At 54.0% G+C, this 17,368-nt stretch overlaps 2 protein-coding genes and 1 pseudogene across 2 annotated transcripts; all 3 read right to left on the bottom strand.

The window, feature by feature from the left end:
* Positions 1–1,007: 1,007 nt before the first annotated feature.
* Positions 1,008–4,475, bottom strand: LOC124511076 (izumo sperm-egg fusion protein 1-like). The gene is made up of 9 exons (XM_047077956.1): positions 4,241–4,475; positions 3,795–3,869; positions 3,372–3,455; positions 3,101–3,127; positions 2,667–2,747; positions 2,382–2,482; positions 1,976–2,129; positions 1,425–1,692; positions 1,008–1,200 (listed from the first exon to the last, which is right to left on the bottom strand). The coding sequence occupies exons 1-9, from the start codon at positions 4,473–4,475 to the stop codon at positions 1,008–1,010; spliced, it is 1,218 nt and encodes a 405-aa protein (XP_046933912.1).
* Positions 4,476–5,299: 824 nt separating this feature from the next.
* Positions 5,300–9,252, bottom strand: LOC124511913 (izumo sperm-egg fusion protein 1-like). The gene is made up of 9 exons (XM_047079308.1): positions 9,018–9,252; positions 8,495–8,569; positions 8,041–8,127; positions 7,776–7,796; positions 7,347–7,427; positions 7,071–7,171; positions 6,657–6,810; positions 6,093–6,351; positions 5,300–5,438 (listed from the first exon to the last, which is right to left on the bottom strand). The coding sequence occupies exons 1-9, from the start codon at positions 9,250–9,252 to the stop codon at positions 5,300–5,302; spliced, it is 1,152 nt and encodes a 383-aa protein (XP_046935264.1).
* A 1,172-nt stretch (positions 9,253–10,424) lies between these two features.
* Positions 10,425–13,782, bottom strand: LOC124511711 (izumo sperm-egg fusion protein 1-like; annotated as a pseudogene).
* Between the last annotated feature and the right edge of the window lie 3,586 nt (positions 13,783–17,368).

Genomic DNA, 17,368 nt, shown 5'->3' with positions numbered 1-17,368 from the left:
ACCCTAGACAGCCGCTGCCCGACCTTGACCTTGAATGTTGTCAAGGTCGAAACCAGGCTGAGGGCTTTTGGAAGGGACGAGCAGGCCACCGTCTTCCACTCCCAAGACTGAAAATAAGGATGTTGTTGGGGAGAGGGTGACGTTGGTCACGTGATGTGGAGGGCTTTATGACCGGAGCCAGGGTCACCTTTCACCCCGATCTACAAGGAATTCCCACACCCTCCCCCTTCTACGTTACTACCTGGCCCGCCCCCCCCCCCCCCCCGCCGGACTTGCCTAGAGACGACGCTCCCTGGGAGTTTTCTTGGCCCCGCCCACAAACCCAACTCTGAGTCTGATTGGACGGCAACAAAGGGAGGCTCCGCCTATGGTTCCGGGACAAAGCAGACAGCCCCCTCTCAGACTAGAAAGTTCATCTGGTCCCCCCAAACTAGGCCCTCAGTGGTGGGGTTGCCGTGCTGGGGGCTGGGGTGAACTCGTAAGTCTGGGTGGAGGAGAAGGATGGGAGCCTAGCTCATGGGTGCTGGGATGGAAGACTGCTGGAGACGGGCTCTTGGGTGTGGACCCCCGGTTGCCTGGGTCTTCCCCTGCCTCAGGTCCCAACAGCACCCCGGAACCCTGGCTCCCTTGGCCCGGGTGGCTTCCTGACCCCACTGTTCCTGTCAGGCTTTGCCCCAGCTCCCAGCACTGGCTGCAGGACAGGAAAAGGCAAGAGGAAACCCATGGTGAATGTGGGGACAGGGTTCCTTGGAGAGGACCGGACCTGGGTGGGGGTGGGGAGAATTCGGTAGGACTGGTCCTTCCCCACTTCTTAATTCTGGAACTACCTCTCAGCCAGTGAGGCCCTGCCACGACGAAGGGACACGGTTCCCGGTCTCTCTTTCTAGGACAGGAGACCAGCCCAGACCTCTCCTCTGGGGAAACCAAAACCGAGGATCAGACCTGAGGAAATGAACCTGATGTAGAGACAACCAGATAAATCTTTATTTGCGCCTTGGCACTGTGGCCTATTCCTTCGGAAGTTTCTCAGCTTTCGGAACCTGGGTTTCTGAAAGCGGACTCTGTGACAGCTGGTCATGTGACAGCTGGCTCTGTGACAGCCAACTCTGTGGAAGCTGGTCCTGTGGAGCCGCTGCCTTGTCGGTGCGGAATCTGGACTTTATGGGATCGATCACCATCCCAGACCGAAAGCAAAGTACGCTGGGGGACGGTAGGGTGCAAAGTGGGGTAACAGATTAGGTCCTGACTGAGGGACACCCCTCCCACCCTCCCTGTATTTGATCCTTTTCTAGCAATGACCCAAGCTTCGCCCATGTGGGTGAGCCCCTCCCAGTTTTCTAAACCCCACAAGACCCCTCCCACATTAGGAAGGTGGGGACCCCGCCCCTCACGCCAAGCCCTGCCTTCTTCGGTGGTTGGCTCACCCAGTGAAAAATCCTATGATCAGCAGGAAAAAGCACCAGAGAAGCAGTCCTATCAGACGGCCGGTCTGCACATTTTCGGGCTTTGAACACTCTGAGGGCACGACGGTCGGGGAAAGGTCATCCCAGATTTCCTCCTCGGCCTCGGTTCTAATGGCTGGTGACTGCGTTCCAATGGTTGGTGACTGGGTTCCGATGGTTGATGGCTGGGTTACAATGGTTGCAGACTTGGAAGATGTCACCATCACCGAGATGATTTTCCGAGGCAACACTGATAGAGAAGAGGAAAAGAACGGACCTGAGAGGGTCCCAAGGGCCCGTCCTGACCCAGGCAAGCTCTCGCCACGTCAACCGTCCCCAACACCCAGGCCTTCCAGGAGATACTCCCAACCCTAACTGCAGAAAGCAGGTCAAGGTGGCATGGGGCCACACCCAGGCCAGGAAGCCACACCCCCGTGGCCTGAAACCACATCTGACAGGAAGTTTTAATCCAACTGAATCCCACACTTCGTTTCAAGGAAACTGAATCCCACACTTCTGTCAACAGCACTGACCTGTGACTTCAAAACGGATGGCCGAGAATAGGCTCACTCCCGGAGTGCCCAACGCGCAGCGGTAGGTACCTGCATCCGCGGGCCTCACCAGTTGCTTGGTCAGGGTGGGCCATTTCCCCATGTACAACAAGCTGTCAGCTTTGCTCCCCCAAACCTAGACCCAAAGCTCAAGGGGTCACAGAGGCCTGGGGAATTCAGGGTTTGGGGGAAGTACAGGGGCGAGAGCATCACGAGACCTCAGGGGAGAGATGGGGGTCCAGGGTATACCCGTAAGGGCGTGGGGTCGCCGGGGATCCGTAGACGGCAAACCGGGTAGGTCATGGGTCACAGGGATTGTGGGAACAAGCCTGTGGCTACAGGAGTCGGGGGCTCACAACCCTAATGGACTTGGGGTTGAAGGGCCCACCCTGTAAAAGCTGTAACCGGGCGCGCCTGTAGCAATTTTATGCCAGTCGAGCTCACAGTCCAGGACCAGGTCTTCCTTTTCATGGACGTTGATTTGGCGCACTGGGGACGAGGGTAATGGTGGGGTGCTTCCTCGTGCTTCCAGGCTCTCCATCAACTCCCTCCAACCGGGTCTAAGCCCTTCTTTGCTAACAGGCCAGGTTCAGTCTCCGCCCTGTCAAGACTCCCTCTCTCCTGGCCCCGCCCCTCCTGCGCCAACCCCTCCCGCTGGCGCCAGCCCTCTCACCTCCACAATCTGTGGACTTTCGACAAGGGTACGTGTGCAGCAGGCAAGAATCGCACCACCTCAGAAGCCGCAACAATACACCTGAAGGGGCATGAACGAGGCTGTAATTCGCCCCAAGAAAAGGGGCTCCACGGAGAGGGCAGGGCCAAGGTCGAGGGCGGAGTCAGGCCCCTAATCCCTAGAGCTCAGCCCAAGGGGCGGGGCTAGAAGGCAGTCTTCCCTGAAGAGGGCTGTAACCAGTCTCAGGAAAGAGCGCCCAGAGAAGAGGACCCGCGGGCCAGGAAGTCCGCTGTGCAGAAGGACTACTGGGGACCAGGAACCTCTCAGACGTGGGGAAGGAAGAACCACCGAGACCCAAAGCCAGAGGAGAAAGGCTGGGTATTCACGGGGCAAGGAAGAAGGATAGAAAACCAGTTCCCATAATCTGGACTCACCACATTTGTTGGGACAAGAATCCTCACCTGGAGAAAAGAATGAAATGATAATCAGATTTCAAAGGTTAAGGACACCAGAGAGGGGGCCAGGGAATAGGTGGGGGTTGGGCTCTTGGGTTGGAGGGAGGAAGGACCCGGGTGCCTGGAGCTCTGGGTCCAAGGGAGGGTTAGGTGAGGGGCTGGACGTAGAGAAGCAGGGGGCTGGGGGCAGAGACCCTGGGACTGGTGGAGGAAGGGGCTGTGGTCCCTGACGGAGCCCATCTTCCCTCACCCCCGTGAAACCGAGCGACGTTGCGCCGAAACGTTTCCTTTTCCCGAGTCAACATCGCGGAGAACTCTTTCACGAAAGTGTCATCTGGGAAGAAGCAGGGTGACAGGGAGTGCGAGCCCTCCGCTCCCCACCCCAGGAGTGAGGTACAGGAAGTTTCCTCTGTCTGAAGGGCACGCCAATTCCCGTTGGGGACTTCTCAGGGAGCCACAATGAAATTGAATGACCACTTAACCATGCCGGCCACTGAGCTAAGCGAGGGCTGGTGTCCAGGCACCGTTAGGATCCATTTTAGAGGCGGAAAACCTCCTCCAAGGCCACGCAGCTAGGGGATGACCGGCGGTGGGGGGATTTGAACCTAGGCAGGTTGACTCCAGAGCCAAAAGATTCTGGAGCTTCTCCCCCGGCCCATCTGTGTGCATTTACCTCTTAAACCACGGTTTGTGATAAGTTTCACACTCCTCAGAAAACTCGACGCTGCCATTTTCATTGTGGCCTCATCTGGAGGGGAACAGGGGATGCGGGGAGGGGAGCTCTAACCTCAGATTCCAAGCCTTAAGCTCTCTTGGCTCAGCTAGTGATACAAACTACAATACCCATGTGGCTCCTGGGCAAGGATGGGGCTGTAAAGCGATTGCCCGCCCGTTGCCTGCTGGGAGTTGTAGTTTTTATCCAAAAATGGCAAGGTAAGGCGTAGGGAAAGTGAATTCCTAGCCCTGGCAAGGCCTGGATTCTGCATCCTTCTCCACGCTGGAACCCAGTAGACTCTGCCTTCAGCCTTTCCCTCCCGTCGCCCCCTGCCCCTAGCAATTCTAACACTAGACCCCTCCTTTCCCAGGACCCAGGGTTCCCGCGCTCTGCCGTGCCCTCACCGACAGCCCCATTTAAGGTGGACTGTATATCTGGCAGGTCCTTGAAATTGTCGACGGTCTCTCTTATCTTTTCCATCACTTCTCTGTGCCGCCCGGGGGCAAGGTGGGTTCGCAGGTATTCTTTTTCCAAGGCGTCCAACTGCTTCCCAACCCTCTCATCACACGTGATACAGCTCCGGGCAGGAAGCAGGCAGCCGGCTAGCGCCGCCACCAGGAGGGCAACTTGGGGACCCATTTCCCCAGGGCGCTCAGCCCCAGCAGAACCCACCAGGACTATCTGGACTTTATGGGGAGGGTCCGCCCACCCCACACGGAGGAGGAAGTGATCGCTAGAAAGTGATCGCTAAAGGGAAAGAACCCTTTCCCCGAGACAAGACCCCCAATTTGTTGGGCTCCCACTTCTCGGTTAGGAAACCGAGGAGTCCGGAGTCCCGATGCACCCTGAACAGCCGCTCTCCGACCTTGAGCTTGAAGGTTGTACCCTCGAGTACAGGTAGGGTTCACTGAATAGCGGAATCCAGGCTGAGGGCATTTAGAGGGACGAGCCGGCCACCTCCCTCCAGTCTATTTTGCCATGAATCATATTAAGGATGTTGTTGGAGCCAGGGTGAGGTTGGTCACGTGACGTGGAGAACTTTATGACTGGAGTCAGGCTCGAGGATCGCCTCAATGTACAATGGAATCCCACAGCCGCCGCCTTCTACCTGCCTACACTGGGCCCCCGACTTCCCTAGAGACACTCCCCGGAAGCTCCATTGGCCCCGCCCAGAAATCCAACTCTGAGTCTGATTGGACGGCAACAAAGGGAGGCTCCGCCTATGGTTCCAGGATGACGCAGACCGCCCCCTCTCACGCTAGAACTTTTCATCTATTCCTTCCAGATGAGGCCCTTGAGTGGTCGGGTTGGGGTAGAGGGGTGACTCAGACTAATGAGCGTGGGTGGAGGAGAAGGATGGGAGCCTAATTCCTGGGTGCTCTCATGGGAGATGCCTGGGGACTGGCTCTTGGGTCTGAAGTAGGAGGCGTGAGGATCCCCGGGTCCCCGATTCTTACCCTGCTTCAAGTCCCAACAGCACCCCGGCGTCCTGTTTCCGTTCTCCCTGGTTGGTTCCTAAACCCGCTGTTCATGTTCAGGCTTTGCCTCTGCCCCGGCTCGCAGCACTGGCTGGGGGACAGGAAAACGCCAGAGGAAAGCCGGCTGGAAGAGTGAGGAGGGGGCGTCCTGTCAAGAGATGGGCCTGGGGAATTGATCTGGGTAGGGCTGGCTCTTCCCCACTCCTCGATGCTGGAATTACATCTCAGCCAGGTGGCCCTGCCCACATCTCAGACGAAGGGACCCCGCTTCCGGGTCTCTCCTTCTAGGACAGGAGACCAGCCCCAGAGCTCTCCTCTCAGGAAACCAAACCTGAGCATCAGACCCGAGGAAATGAATCTGACATTTCAGCAACCAGATAAATCTTTATTTGTGACTTGGCCCTGTGTCCTTGTCCTTCGGTACTTTGAGAACGTGGCTCTGTGACAGCTGACTCGATGGAGCCTGGCCCCGCGGAGCAGCTGCCATTTCGGTGTGGTATCTGGACTTTATGGAATCGATCACCGTCCCAGACCGAAAGCAGAGTATGCTGGGGGAGGGTGGGGCACAAAACGTGGTAAAGGATCAGGTCCCCAGTGAGGGACACCGCCCCCAGCCTCCTAATATCTGATCATTTTCTAGCAGTCGCCTAAGCTTTGCCCACCTAGGTAAGCCCCACCCAGTTTTCCAAGCCCCACCCCCCACAGGACCTCTCCTGCAGTAGGAAGGTGGAGACCCCGCCCCTCTCTCCGCGTCCTGCCTCTTCAGTGGTTGGCTCACCCGGTGACAAAGCCCAGGATCAGCAGCAAAAAGGACCAGAGCAGCAGCCCTATCAGAAGGCCTGTCTGCACGTTCTTGGGGTTTGAACACTCGGAGGGCCGGAGGGTTGGGGAAAGGTCGCCCCAGAGTTCCCCAGCCTCGGTTCCAATGGCTGGGGACTGTGTTCTAATGGTTGGTGACTGGGTTTCAGCGGTTGATGGCTGGGTTACAAAGGTTGAAGACTTGGACGTTATCGCCCCAAAGATCCTTTGAGGCAACACTGACAGAGGAGAGGGAAAGAGCCGACCTGAGCAGGCCCCAAGGGTCCGCCCTGGCCCAGGCATGCTCTCTCCACGCCAACCTCCCCCAAGACCCAGGCCTTCAAGGAGATAATTATGCCCTTCACTGCTGGAAGGCCGGTCAATGAGAGCGGTGGCCACACCCAGAACAGGGAGCCCCACCCCCGTGGCCTGAATCCACACCCCGAAGGGAAGTTTTAACCCGAAGACCACGCCCCACGCTGCCTGCCATCCCCCAAACCCAGGACCCTGATTCCCACACCTCCGTGGACTCCCCAGCTCTGACCTGTGACTTGAAAATGGATGACCGTGGCTGGGCCGGATCGCTCAATGCCCAACTCGCAGCGGTAGTTACCCGCATCCTCTGGCCTCACGAGGGGCTTGGTCAGGGTGGGCCGTTTCCCCTTGTACAACAAGGTCTCAGAATTGCTCCCCCAAACCTAGGCCCAAAGCTCAAGGGGTCACAGAGGCCTGGGGGAATTCAGGGCTTGGGGAATTACAGGGGTGAGAGCGTCACGGGCTCTCACTGGGGGAGACGGGAGTCCAGGGTATACTGCTAAGGGCATGGGGTCCTCGGGGATCAGAAGTCAAACTTGGTAGGTCATGGGTCATAGGGATCATGAGACCAAGGCTGTGGATATAGAGGTGGGGGCTCACAGAAGTCTAATGGACTTGGGGTTGATGGGGTTGAAGGGCCCACCCTGTAAAAGCTGTAATAGGTCAGGCCTTGAGATAACTTATGCCAGTTGAGCTCACAGTCCAGGATCATGTCTTCCTTTTCATGGACGTTGATGTGGCGAACTGGGGACAGGGGATTAAGGTCGGGTGTTTCTTCAAGGTTGCTGGCCCTCTCTCAACTCCCTCCCCTTGGGCTCCGCCCTGCTTTTTCTCCAGTCTCCGCCCTCTCTAGACTCACGCTGCCCTCTGGCTCCGCCCCTCTCTTGCCAACCCCTGCAGCTGGCCCCAGCTCTCTCACCCCCGCAATCTCTGGACTTTCGACAAATGTAATTGTCCTGGACGCAATTACTGCACCACATCAGACGCTGCAACATCGTACCTGAAGGGGCATGAACGAAGCGGTATTGGCCCCCAGAGGCCAGGCTACACGGACAGGGCGGGGCCAAGGTCTGGGGAGGACTCGGGCGCCTAATCCCTGGAGGTCAGCCCAAGGGGTGGGGCTAGAAGGCAGTACTTGGGAAGACTGATGGAACCGGGCTCAGTAAAGAGCACACGTAGAATATGACCCGCTGCCCAGTAAGACCGCTGTGCAGAAGGACTTGGAGAACAGGAACTTCTCTGACGTGGAGAATGAAGAACCATCGAGACCAACAAGGGAGGACACAGGTTGGGTATTAACTCAGCGAGGATAAGGAATAGAGGACCAGCTCCCATAATCCGGACTCACCACATTTGTTGGGACATAAATCTGCCTCGATAGAAAAAAAAAAATGAGATCAAAGATGAAGTACTTGAGAGAAAGGACGAAGAACTACGTTTTGGGTTGGGCTCTTGGGTTGGAAGGCGGAAAAACCCGGATGTCTGGATCTCTGGGTCCCAGGGATCAGCAGACGGGAGGAAGTGAACACAGAGAAGCAGGGGGCTGGGGGCAGAGACCCTGGGATTGTTGGAGGAAGGGGCTGTGGTCGCGTACAGAAGCCATCATCCCTCACCCTCTCGTTGGAACCGAAGGATGTAGCTCTGAAAGGTTGCCTTTTCCCGAGCCAATATCTTGGAGACCTCCTTCTCGAAAGAGTCATCTGGGAAGGAGCACGGTGACAGAGTGCTTTCCCCTCCCCACCCACCCCAGGAGGAAGTTCCTTCTGTGTGAAGAGATTGGCATTCCACGTTGGGGCCATCTCAGGGAGGGACAGTGAAAATTGAATGACCACTTAACAATGCCGCCGCTGAGCAAAGTGACGCCTGCATGCAGACGCCGTTAGGACCCATTTTGGAGGGGACAAACCTGGGAAATTCCTCCCTCAAGGCCACACGGCAAGGGGTGACTGGGCGGGAAGCTGAACCCAGGCAGGTGGGCTCCAGAGCGACTACCAGACCCGTCCTCACCAAAAAACATTTCTCTAAAGGTTTCTGGAGCCCCATCCCCTGGCCCCTGCGTGGATTTACCTGCTGCAGCACTGTTTCTGATAAGTCTCACACTCCTCAGAAAACTTAAGACTGACGTTTCCATTGTGGCCTCGTCTGGAGGGACACAGAGGATGCGGGGAGAGGAGCTAGACCTCAGATTCCAAGCCTGAAGGTCTCATTGGCTCAGCTAGTGTCAAAAACTACAATACCCATGAGGCTACTGGGCAAGGCCAGGGCTGTAAATGGCTGGCACGCCCGTTGACTTCTGGGAGATGTAGTTTTTTTGTTTTGTGGGTTTGTTTTTTGGTTTTTTTGTTTTTTGTTTCTTTTCTTTCTTTTTTTTTTTTTTTTTTACAAAATTGCAGGGTAAGGACTAGGGAAATAGCGTATTCCTTTGCCCAGGGGAAGGCCTGGAATCGGCATCTCAGTCTTCTCCATTCACGAACCCAGCAGACTCTGCCTCCAGCCCTTGTGTCCCGTCCCTCCCCCGCCCCCAGCAATCCAAGCACCAGACCCCTGCTTTCCCTCCACCCTGGATTCTCACGCTCTACCCTGCCCTCACCGATAACCCCCATAAAGGTATCCTCTAAATATGGCAGGTCCCGGAAATCCCTCACGGTTTCTCTTATCCTTTCCATCACTTGTCTGTGACGCCGGGGGGCGAGGTGGATAGGCAGGTATTCCTTTTCCAAGGCGTCCAGCGCGGCCACGACCCTTGGATCACAAATGACACAGCTCCGGGCCCGAAGCAGGCAGCCGGCTAGCGCCGCCACCAGGAGGGCTACTTGGGGACCCATTGAGGCCGGAGGGCTCAGCCCGCACAGAACCCCGGGGAGGGTCCTCCCACCCCACTCGGAGGAGGTGATCGCTAAGGAGAAAGAAGCCTATCCCTGAGACGAAGAGCCCCAATTTGTAGGGCTCCCACTTCTCCGTTAGGAAACCGAGGTGTCCGGAGTCCCGAGGCACCCTAGACAGCCGCTGCCCGACCTTGACCTTGAATGTTGTAGCGGAACAGCCGAAACCAGGCTGAGGGCTTTTGGTAAGGGATGAGCAGGCCACCGTCTTCCACTCGATTTCCCAAGACTGAAAATAAGGATGTCGTTGGGGAGAGGATGACGTTGGTCACGTGATGTGGAGGGCTTTATGACCGGAGCCAGGGTCACCTTTCACCCCGATCTACAAGGAATTCCCACACCCTCCCCCTTCTACGTTACTACCTGGCCCGCCCCACCCCCCACCCCCCCCCCCGCCGGACTTCGCTAGAGACGACGCTCCCCGGGAGTTTTCTTGGCCCCGCCCACAAACCCAACTCTGAGTCTGATTGGACGGCAACAAAGGGAGGCTCCGCCTATGGTTCCGGGACAAAGCAGACAGCCCCCTCTCAGACTAGAAAGTTCATCTGGTCCCCCCAGACTAGGCCCTCAGTGGTGGGGTTGCCGTGCTGGGGGCTGGGGTGAACTCGCAAGTCTGGGTGGAGGAGAAGGATGGGAGCCTAGCTCATGGGTGCTGGGATGGAAGACTGCTGGAGACGGGCTCTTGGGTGTGGACCCCCGGATGCCTGGGTCTTCCCCTGCCTCAGGTCCCAACAGCACCCCGGAACCCTGGCTCCCTTGGCCCTGGTGGCTTCCTGACCCCACTGTTCCTGTCAGGCTTTGCCCCAGCTCCCAGCACTGGCTGCAGGACAGGAAAAGGCAAGAGGAAACCCATGGTAAATGTGGGGACAGGGCTCCTTGGAGAGGACCGGACCTGGGTGGGGTGGGGAGGGAGAATTCGGTAGGACTGGTCCTTCCCCACTTCTTAATTCTGGAACTACCTCTCAGCCAGTGAGGCCCTGCCACGACGAAGGGACACGGTTCCCGGTCTCTCTTTCTAGGACAGGAGACCAGCCCAGACCTCTCCTCTGGGGAAACCAAAACCGAGGATCAGACCTGAGGAAATGAACCTGATGTAGAGACAACCAGATAAATCTTTATTTGCGCCTTGGCACTGTGGCCTTTTCCTTTGGAACTTTCCAAACCTTCGGAACCTGGGTTTCTGAAAGCCAACTGTGTGAGCGCTGGTCATGTGACAGCTGGCTCTGTGACAGCCAACTCTGTGGAAGCTGGTCCTGTGGAGCAGCTGCCTTGTCGGTGCGGAATCTGGACTTTACGGGATCGATCACCATCCCAGACCGAAAGCAAAGTACGCTGGGGGACGGTAGGGTGCAAAGTGGGGTAACAGATTAGGTCCTGACTGAGGGACACCCCTCCCACCCTCCCTGTATTTGATCCTTTTCTAGCAATGACCCAAGCTTCGCCCATGTGGGTGAGCCCCTCCCAGTTTTCTAAACCCCACAAGACCCCTCCCACATTAGGAAGGTGGAGACCCCGCCCCTCACGCCAAGCCCTGCCTTCTTCGGTGGTTGGCTCACCCAGTGAAAAATCCTATGATCAGCAGGAAAAAGCACCAGAGAAGCAGCCCCTATCAGAAGGCATGTCTGCATATCCTCTGGGTTTGAACACTCTGAGGGCACGAGGGTTGGGGAAAGATCATCCCAGATTTCCTCCGCAGCCTCGGTTCCAATGGCTGGTGACTGGGTTCCAATCGTTGATGGCTGGGTTACAAAGGTTGATGACTTGGAAGTTGTCTCCGCAGTGATTCTTTGAGTCAACACTGGTAGAGGAGAGGACCCAAGAGCATACCTGATTGGGTCCCAAAGGCCAGTCATGGCCTAGGCAAGCTATCTCCGTGCCAACCTTCCCCAACACCCAGGACTTCCAGGGGATAATCAAGACCCTAACTGCAGAAAGCCTGGTCAAGGTGGCTGGGGGCCACCCCCAGGGCAGGAAGCCACATCCCAGTGGCTTGAAGCCATGCCCTGAAGCTGACTGTCCCCCCAACACACAACCCTGAATCCCACACTTCAGTCAACTCCCCAGCACTGACCTGTGACTTGAAAACGGATGACCTACAGTGTGCTCACTCCCGCGGTGCCCAACTCACAGCGGTAGTTACCTTCGTCCTCTGGCCTCACGAGGGGCTTGGTCAGGGTGAGCCAGTTCCCCTTGTACACCAAGGTCTCAGAATTTCTCCCCGAAATCTAGACCCAAGATCAAGGGGTCACAGAGGTGTGGGGAATTCAGGCCTGGTGTAGTACAGGGGTGAGACCCTCAGGAGACTTCAGTGGGGGGTGATGGGAATTCAGGTATACTGCTAAGGGCATGGGGTCCCCCGGGGATCAATAGAAGTCAAACCCGGTAGATCATGGGTCACAGGGATTGTGGGAACAAGCCTGTGGATACAGGGGTCGGGGGCTCAGACAAACCTAATGGACTCGGGGTTGAAAGGCCCACCCTGTAAAAGCTGTAATGGAACCCACCTGTAGAAATTTTATGCCAGTGGAGCCCACAGTTCAGGATCAAGTCTTCCTTTTCATGGACGTTGATTTGGCGCACTGGGGACAGGGGGTGACGGTGGGGTGCTTCCTCATGGTTTCCGGTCCTACCTCAACTCCCTCCCACTGGGTCTGGGCCCCCCATGTTTGCTAGGGTGCCAGCTTGAGTCTCCGCCCTGTCAAGACTCCCTCTCTCCTGGCCCCGCCCCTCCTGCGCCAACCCCTCCCGCTGGCGCCAGCCCTCTCACCTCCGCAATCTGTGGACTTTCGACAAGGGTACGTGTGCAGCAGGCAAGAATCGCACCACCTCAGAAGCTGCAACAATACACCTGAAGGGGCATGAACAAGGTTGTAATTCGGCACCCTGAGAGAAGGGGTTACACGAAGAGGGCAGGGCCAAGGTCTGGGGCAAGGTCAGGTGCCTAATCCCTAGAGCTCAGCCCAAGGGGTGGGGCTAGAAAGCAGTCTTCCCTGAAGAGGGGTGTAACCAGTCTCAGGAAAGAGCGCCCAGAGAAGGGGACCCGCGGGCCAGGAAGTCCGCTGTGCAGAAGGACTACTGGGGACCAGGAACCTCTCAGACGTGGGGAAGGAAGAACCACCGAGACCCAAAGCTGGAGGAGAAAGGCTGGGTATTCACGCGGCAAGGATGAAGGATAGAAAACCAGTTCCCATAATCTGGACTCACCACATTTGTTGGGACAAGAATCTTCATCTGAAGAAAGGGAAGAAATTATTATCAGGTTTCAAAGGTAGAGGACACCAGAGAGGGGGGCCAAGGAATAAGTGGGGGTTGGGCCCTTGGGTTGGAGGGAGGAAGGACCCGGGTGCCTGGAGCTCTGGGTCCAAGGGAGGGCGCGGTCTGGAGAGGTGAGGGGCTGGACGTAGAGAAGCAGGGGGCTGGGGGCAGAGACCCTGGGACTGGTGGAGGAAGGGGCTGTGGTCCCTGACGGAGCCCATCTTCCCTCACCCCCGTGAAACCGAGCGACATTGCGCCGAAACGTTTCCTTTTCCCGAGTCAACATCGCGGAGAACTCCTTCACGAAAGTGTCATCTGGGAAGAAGCAGGGTGACAGGGAGTGCGAGCCCTCCGCTCCCCACCCCAGGAGTGAGGTACAGGAAGTTTCCTCTGTCTGAAGGGCACGCCAATTCCCGTTGGGGACTTCTCAGGGAGCCACAATGAAATTGAATGACCACTTAACCATGCCGGCCACTGAGCTAAGCGAGGGCTGGTGTCCAGGCACCGTTAGGATCCATTTTAGACGTGGAAAACTTCCTTCCCGCAAAGCCACCCAGCTAGGGGATGACTGGGCAGGTATTTGAAGCTAGGCAGGTTGACTCCAGAGCCAAAGATTCTGGAGCTTCTCCCCCCGCCCATCTGTGTGCATTTACCTCTTAAACCACGGTTTGTGATAAGTTTCACACTCCTCAGAAAACTCGACGCTGCCATTTTCATTGTGGCCTCATCTGGAGGGGAACAGGGGATGCGGGGAGGGGAGCTCTAACCTCAGATTCCAAGCCTTATGGTCTCCTTGGCTCAGCTAGTGTTACAAACTACAATACCCATGTGGCTCCTGGGCAAGGATGGGGCTGTAAAGCGATTGCCCGCCCGTTGCCTGCTGGGAGTTGTAGTTTTTATCCAAAATGGCAAGGTAAGGCCTATAGGGGAAGTGTATTCCTAGCCCTGGCAAGGCCTCGATTCTGCATCCCAGCCTTCTCCATTTCCGAACCCGGTAGACTTTGCCTCCAGCGCTTCCCGTTTCTCCACGCCTGCCCCCTCCTGCACCAATCCTAGCCCCCAGACCCTTCCTTTTGCCGGACCCTTCCTTTTCCCAGGCTCTAAGCTCCCCTCACCAACAGCCCCATATAATGGAGGCTTTAAATCTGAGAGATCCTTGAAATTCCTCACGGTTTCTCTTATTGTTTTCATCTCTTGTCTGTGACGTTTGGGCGCCATGTGGGTAAGGAGGTATTCTTTATCCAAGGAGTCCGGTGCCGCCACGACCCTCTCATCACATATGATACAGCTCCGGGCAGGAAGCAGGCAGTAGGAGGGTAGAGCCTGAAGGAGGAGACAAGGAAGGGCAACCGGGCTATGGGCACATAGTCCTGACTTTCCTCAGGACTCCGTAACATAGACCGCCCAATCAGACTGTACGTCCGTATGTTGCCATGTATGGAAAGCAAAGAATTAGAAATTGTATAAAAGGCCATACCCCGCCGCACTCACGGGTCAGTTTGTTGGGGGGTACCAACCCATTGAGGCCGTGCTGGCACGATGAATCAAGTTGCTTCCTGGAAAGAAACGCCTAGGTGTCACGACTCTCTGTGCGGACCTTGGTGCCATTACACAATGGGTCAATATCGATCAGTTGAGGGCCTGTGAGCGTAGTTACCAAAATGGAGACAGCTGAATCCGATGTGGACAACATACAGGAACCTCCTCGTGTAGAAAGGATTGTCTGTTGGCTTGAAGTTAATGCAGTGATGGAGTCTTGGGAGCAGGATGAGATACAGCAGGACAATTTGAATAACAAGAAAGAAACTCCAATAAAAGTCCTTTGGTAGTTGCCAAAAATGGTCTAGTGCAAGAATTTAACCAATCGCTAAAGGAAAGGGAGTCATTGGGGTTTTTTTGTTTGTTTGTTTTAATTATTTTTTAGAGCAAGAGAGAGAGAAAGAGAGTGTGAGTGGGGGAGGGGCACCGAGAGAGGGAGACCTAGAATCCGAAGCAGGCTCCAGGCTCTGAGCTGTCAGCACAGAGCCCGATGTGGGGCTGAAACCCACAAACCATGAATGAGATCATGACCCAAGCCGAAGTCGGACAGTCAACCGACTGAGCCACCCAGGCGCCCCAAGAAAGGGATTGTTTAAAGCACCCATTTGAATACCCATGTTAGGTAGAAACCCAGAAATACATTTGTGGTAATCTGGAACAATACACAGCATTGTTTTTATGAGAGCACAACTTCCACCTTGTGCAGCAGCGAAAACATCTAATGCCCTTCTATTTTACAGAGCTGTGTTGCGCGTCTGCGCGACTTCAGTGTTGAGTAAGCAGATGCTGTTTTGTGAGTTATTGAATGCCCCTACGGTCTAGTTATCGAGGGCTTCCACATGCCAAATGACACTTTTTAACCCTACACGTGGGACAAAAATGGATGCCAAGTGATCATGACAGCGGAAACAGGTCCTGCCCACTTTTGTTTTAAATCTGGAAGGTCAGCTGGGGCAGCGATGGTTTTAATAAGGCGCCCATGAATCCAGGCAAATTCTAAGGTGCAGTGATCTATCTATCCATCTTGGAGAAAGCAAGGGCCATAGGTAAGTACTACGTATCATATGTATCATTTCTTTGTTCCCTGCCTAAAATTGCCCTTTGTGACTGAGCGAGCCCATGGTGAGTGTGAGCCATAAATATGCATCCCAAATTTGACATATGCCATCCACAGTATGCTGATAAGTGGGGATTTGTAACTTAAGCCCTCGTTGGTGGGTATTACCTTGTGGGTTTGTAAAATCAGCTACTACCGTCACAGGTTGAGGATATGAAAAAGTCCAGTTATGTCCTGGTAAATTCCAAGACATCGCTCCTGGACCAGAAAGGAACATTTTGATTAGTGATAGACTTCTTTTGAAACATCGTATCTTTCTATGCTATTTTTGAAATCCAAGTACATAGAGAGTGCCAACCAATACCTTGTAAAGGGGAGACCCACCATGGTAACCCAGATGTGCTTGACATGGGCAAAACTCTACGTATCCAGCAAGCTGTCTGACTTTGGAGTTCAGCACTAAAGCTGTGCCCATTGTACAAAGGAATCGTTAGTATAAATTGGGGAAAGGAGAATGAGAAAGGAAAAGCTCAACCATTATAAGACAGGTTCGAGGTCTTGCACAGGTTCACAGGAAGATGAAGGCACATTAGTTTGTTCATTGACTTCCTGTAAAGGGGGTACGGGTTTTATTTAGATACAGGGGCTCATGAGGAGTTCCCCTCTAACTGTACTGCAGTGGGAGTATATAATAGGACTCGTTGGGGGCACTTTTATTTTGGAGTTAAATCCCCTGCTGTATTAGACTTTTAATCCTCTAAATAAACAAGACCTCCTGGGTTTATATGGTGTGAGTTTCTAGTAATCACCGGGTCAGGTTTAGGAAGGATACGTTAGATTCAGGTGAATAATTTCATAAAGCTCTATAGTCTTTATCTACTGATAGGTTTACAGCGAGAAAAGTCTTTTTTATGTATGATTGCTAGGGGAGTCCTTCCCATTTTCCCGTTGTTCAAATAATCCTATGCCCATTGAGTCCTATTATTATCCCCACAGAATAAGAAGCAAAAAGATTGTCCATACCTGTGCTATTGTGACAATATCTCTGAAGTGCCTCAAGTTGTCCAGCTTAGGCAAACATTTAAAGAAAATCAGAGCTAGAATTTAGTATCCATTAAGGTCTATTATTGAAACCTAATTTTTCTCCCTAGTAACCCTCATTTCCAGAGATAGCCAAATCCAGCCTAATTCGCTTGTAAAACATATCTAGTTTGATAAACTTAGCCTAATTATTCAGATAAGCTCAGCAAGAATAGCGATCGAGTATAAGGATCTTTTAAAGTTTGCTTTGCTGGAACCTTTTATAGGGAATCTCTAGATTGAACTTTTAGTAGCCTCTACAGGCCAAAAGCCAAGCCAAGCACTTGCCATCAGACATGGCTGCAATACCTGTGGAATTGGGTGAATTCCTCTTCACGAGGTCCCCAAGCTATCCTGAGGTTCCTACACCTGCCAGGAAGTGACGTTTTACGCAACTGGTAAGGCTGCTGGGAACTCTGTGAGCAAGGTTTCAGGCCAACATTTCCAAAGGGCTTTATGGCTCCCTGTTTCATAAAGTCAACCTTAGTTTCTTAGAGCTGCATGGTCATGTCTGAGTCTACTCATGTCTCTCAAACAGGACATTCCGGTCAAAGCCTTGGTAAAATAACCATATTTCCAATGGCATCCTGTTGCAAGCAGAACAGATTCTTACTGAACTTATGCAAATGATTCTAATTGTTGTGAACAGATACTCACTGAGAGTCTTTGAATTGTAGAGGGTTTAGGTAGAGAGAAAAGTTAAATGCTCCAGTGTGTACACAAATGAATACTCTATCACATTTCCCTTTGTCATAGGTATCTTAAGAGAAAGTTCCCTTCATCTGGAAGAGCAAACACTAAAGGACCGGCAATATGTCCAACGAGAGTCACAAAACTCGAACCTCTTCCTCACTTCATTTAGTCCACTGTTCCTAATTCTTGTCCAGTTTGAAGGCAGCTTCTCACCCATTTAAGTATTCATCTTGGAGATGTCAAATATCTCTCTTTGTCCTAAAAATCCTTTTTATTAATCTCCTTGAAGATGAGTATCAGAACCACAACTATAAATGACAAAATGTCAGAAATGGACATGTTCACCATATGATATGAGAGTTCATTATGATGCAGTTAGCAAGGTCATCCAGTGTTCAAAGACACATAATACTTTGATAGAGTACCAAAGGAAGA

This window comes from Lynx rufus, unplaced genomic scaffold (assembly GCF_022079265.1).
Source record: "Lynx rufus isolate CCGP_SWC_20201006 ecotype Redwood Valley unplaced genomic scaffold, mLynRuf1.p SCAF_16, whole genome shotgun sequence".
Lineage (NCBI taxonomy): Eukaryota > Metazoa > Chordata > Mammalia > Carnivora > Felidae > Lynx > Lynx rufus.
Note: the sequence above shows the minus strand (reverse complement) of the source record. Positions and strands in the feature narration are given on the sequence as shown.

Coding starts and splice junctions, on each gene's coding strand:
- LOC124511913 (XM_047079308.1), bottom strand. CDS start 9,252: ATGGGTCCCCAAGTAGCCCTCCTGGTGGCGGCGCTAGCCGGCTGCCTG. Junction 7,797..8,040: donor CCTTCGGTTCCAACGAGAGG/GTGAGGGATGAT, acceptor CTATCGAGGCAG/ATTTATGTCCCAACAAATGT. Junction 6,811..7,070: donor CCTATTACAGCTTTTACAGG/GTGGGCCCTTCA, acceptor CTTTGGGCCTAG/GTTTGGGGGAGCAATTCTGA.
- LOC124511076 (XM_047077956.1), bottom strand. CDS start 4,475: ATGGGTCCCCAAGTTGCCCTCCTGGTGGCGGCGCTAGCCGGCTGCCTG. Junction 3,128..3,371: donor CGTCGCTCGGTTTCACGGGG/GTGAGGGAAGAT, acceptor TCTTTTCTCCAG/GTGAGGATTCTTGTCCCAAC. Junction 1,693..1,975: donor CATCCGTTTTGAAGTCACAG/GTCAGTGCTGTT, acceptor CTTCTCTATCAG/TGTTGCCTCGGAAAATCATC.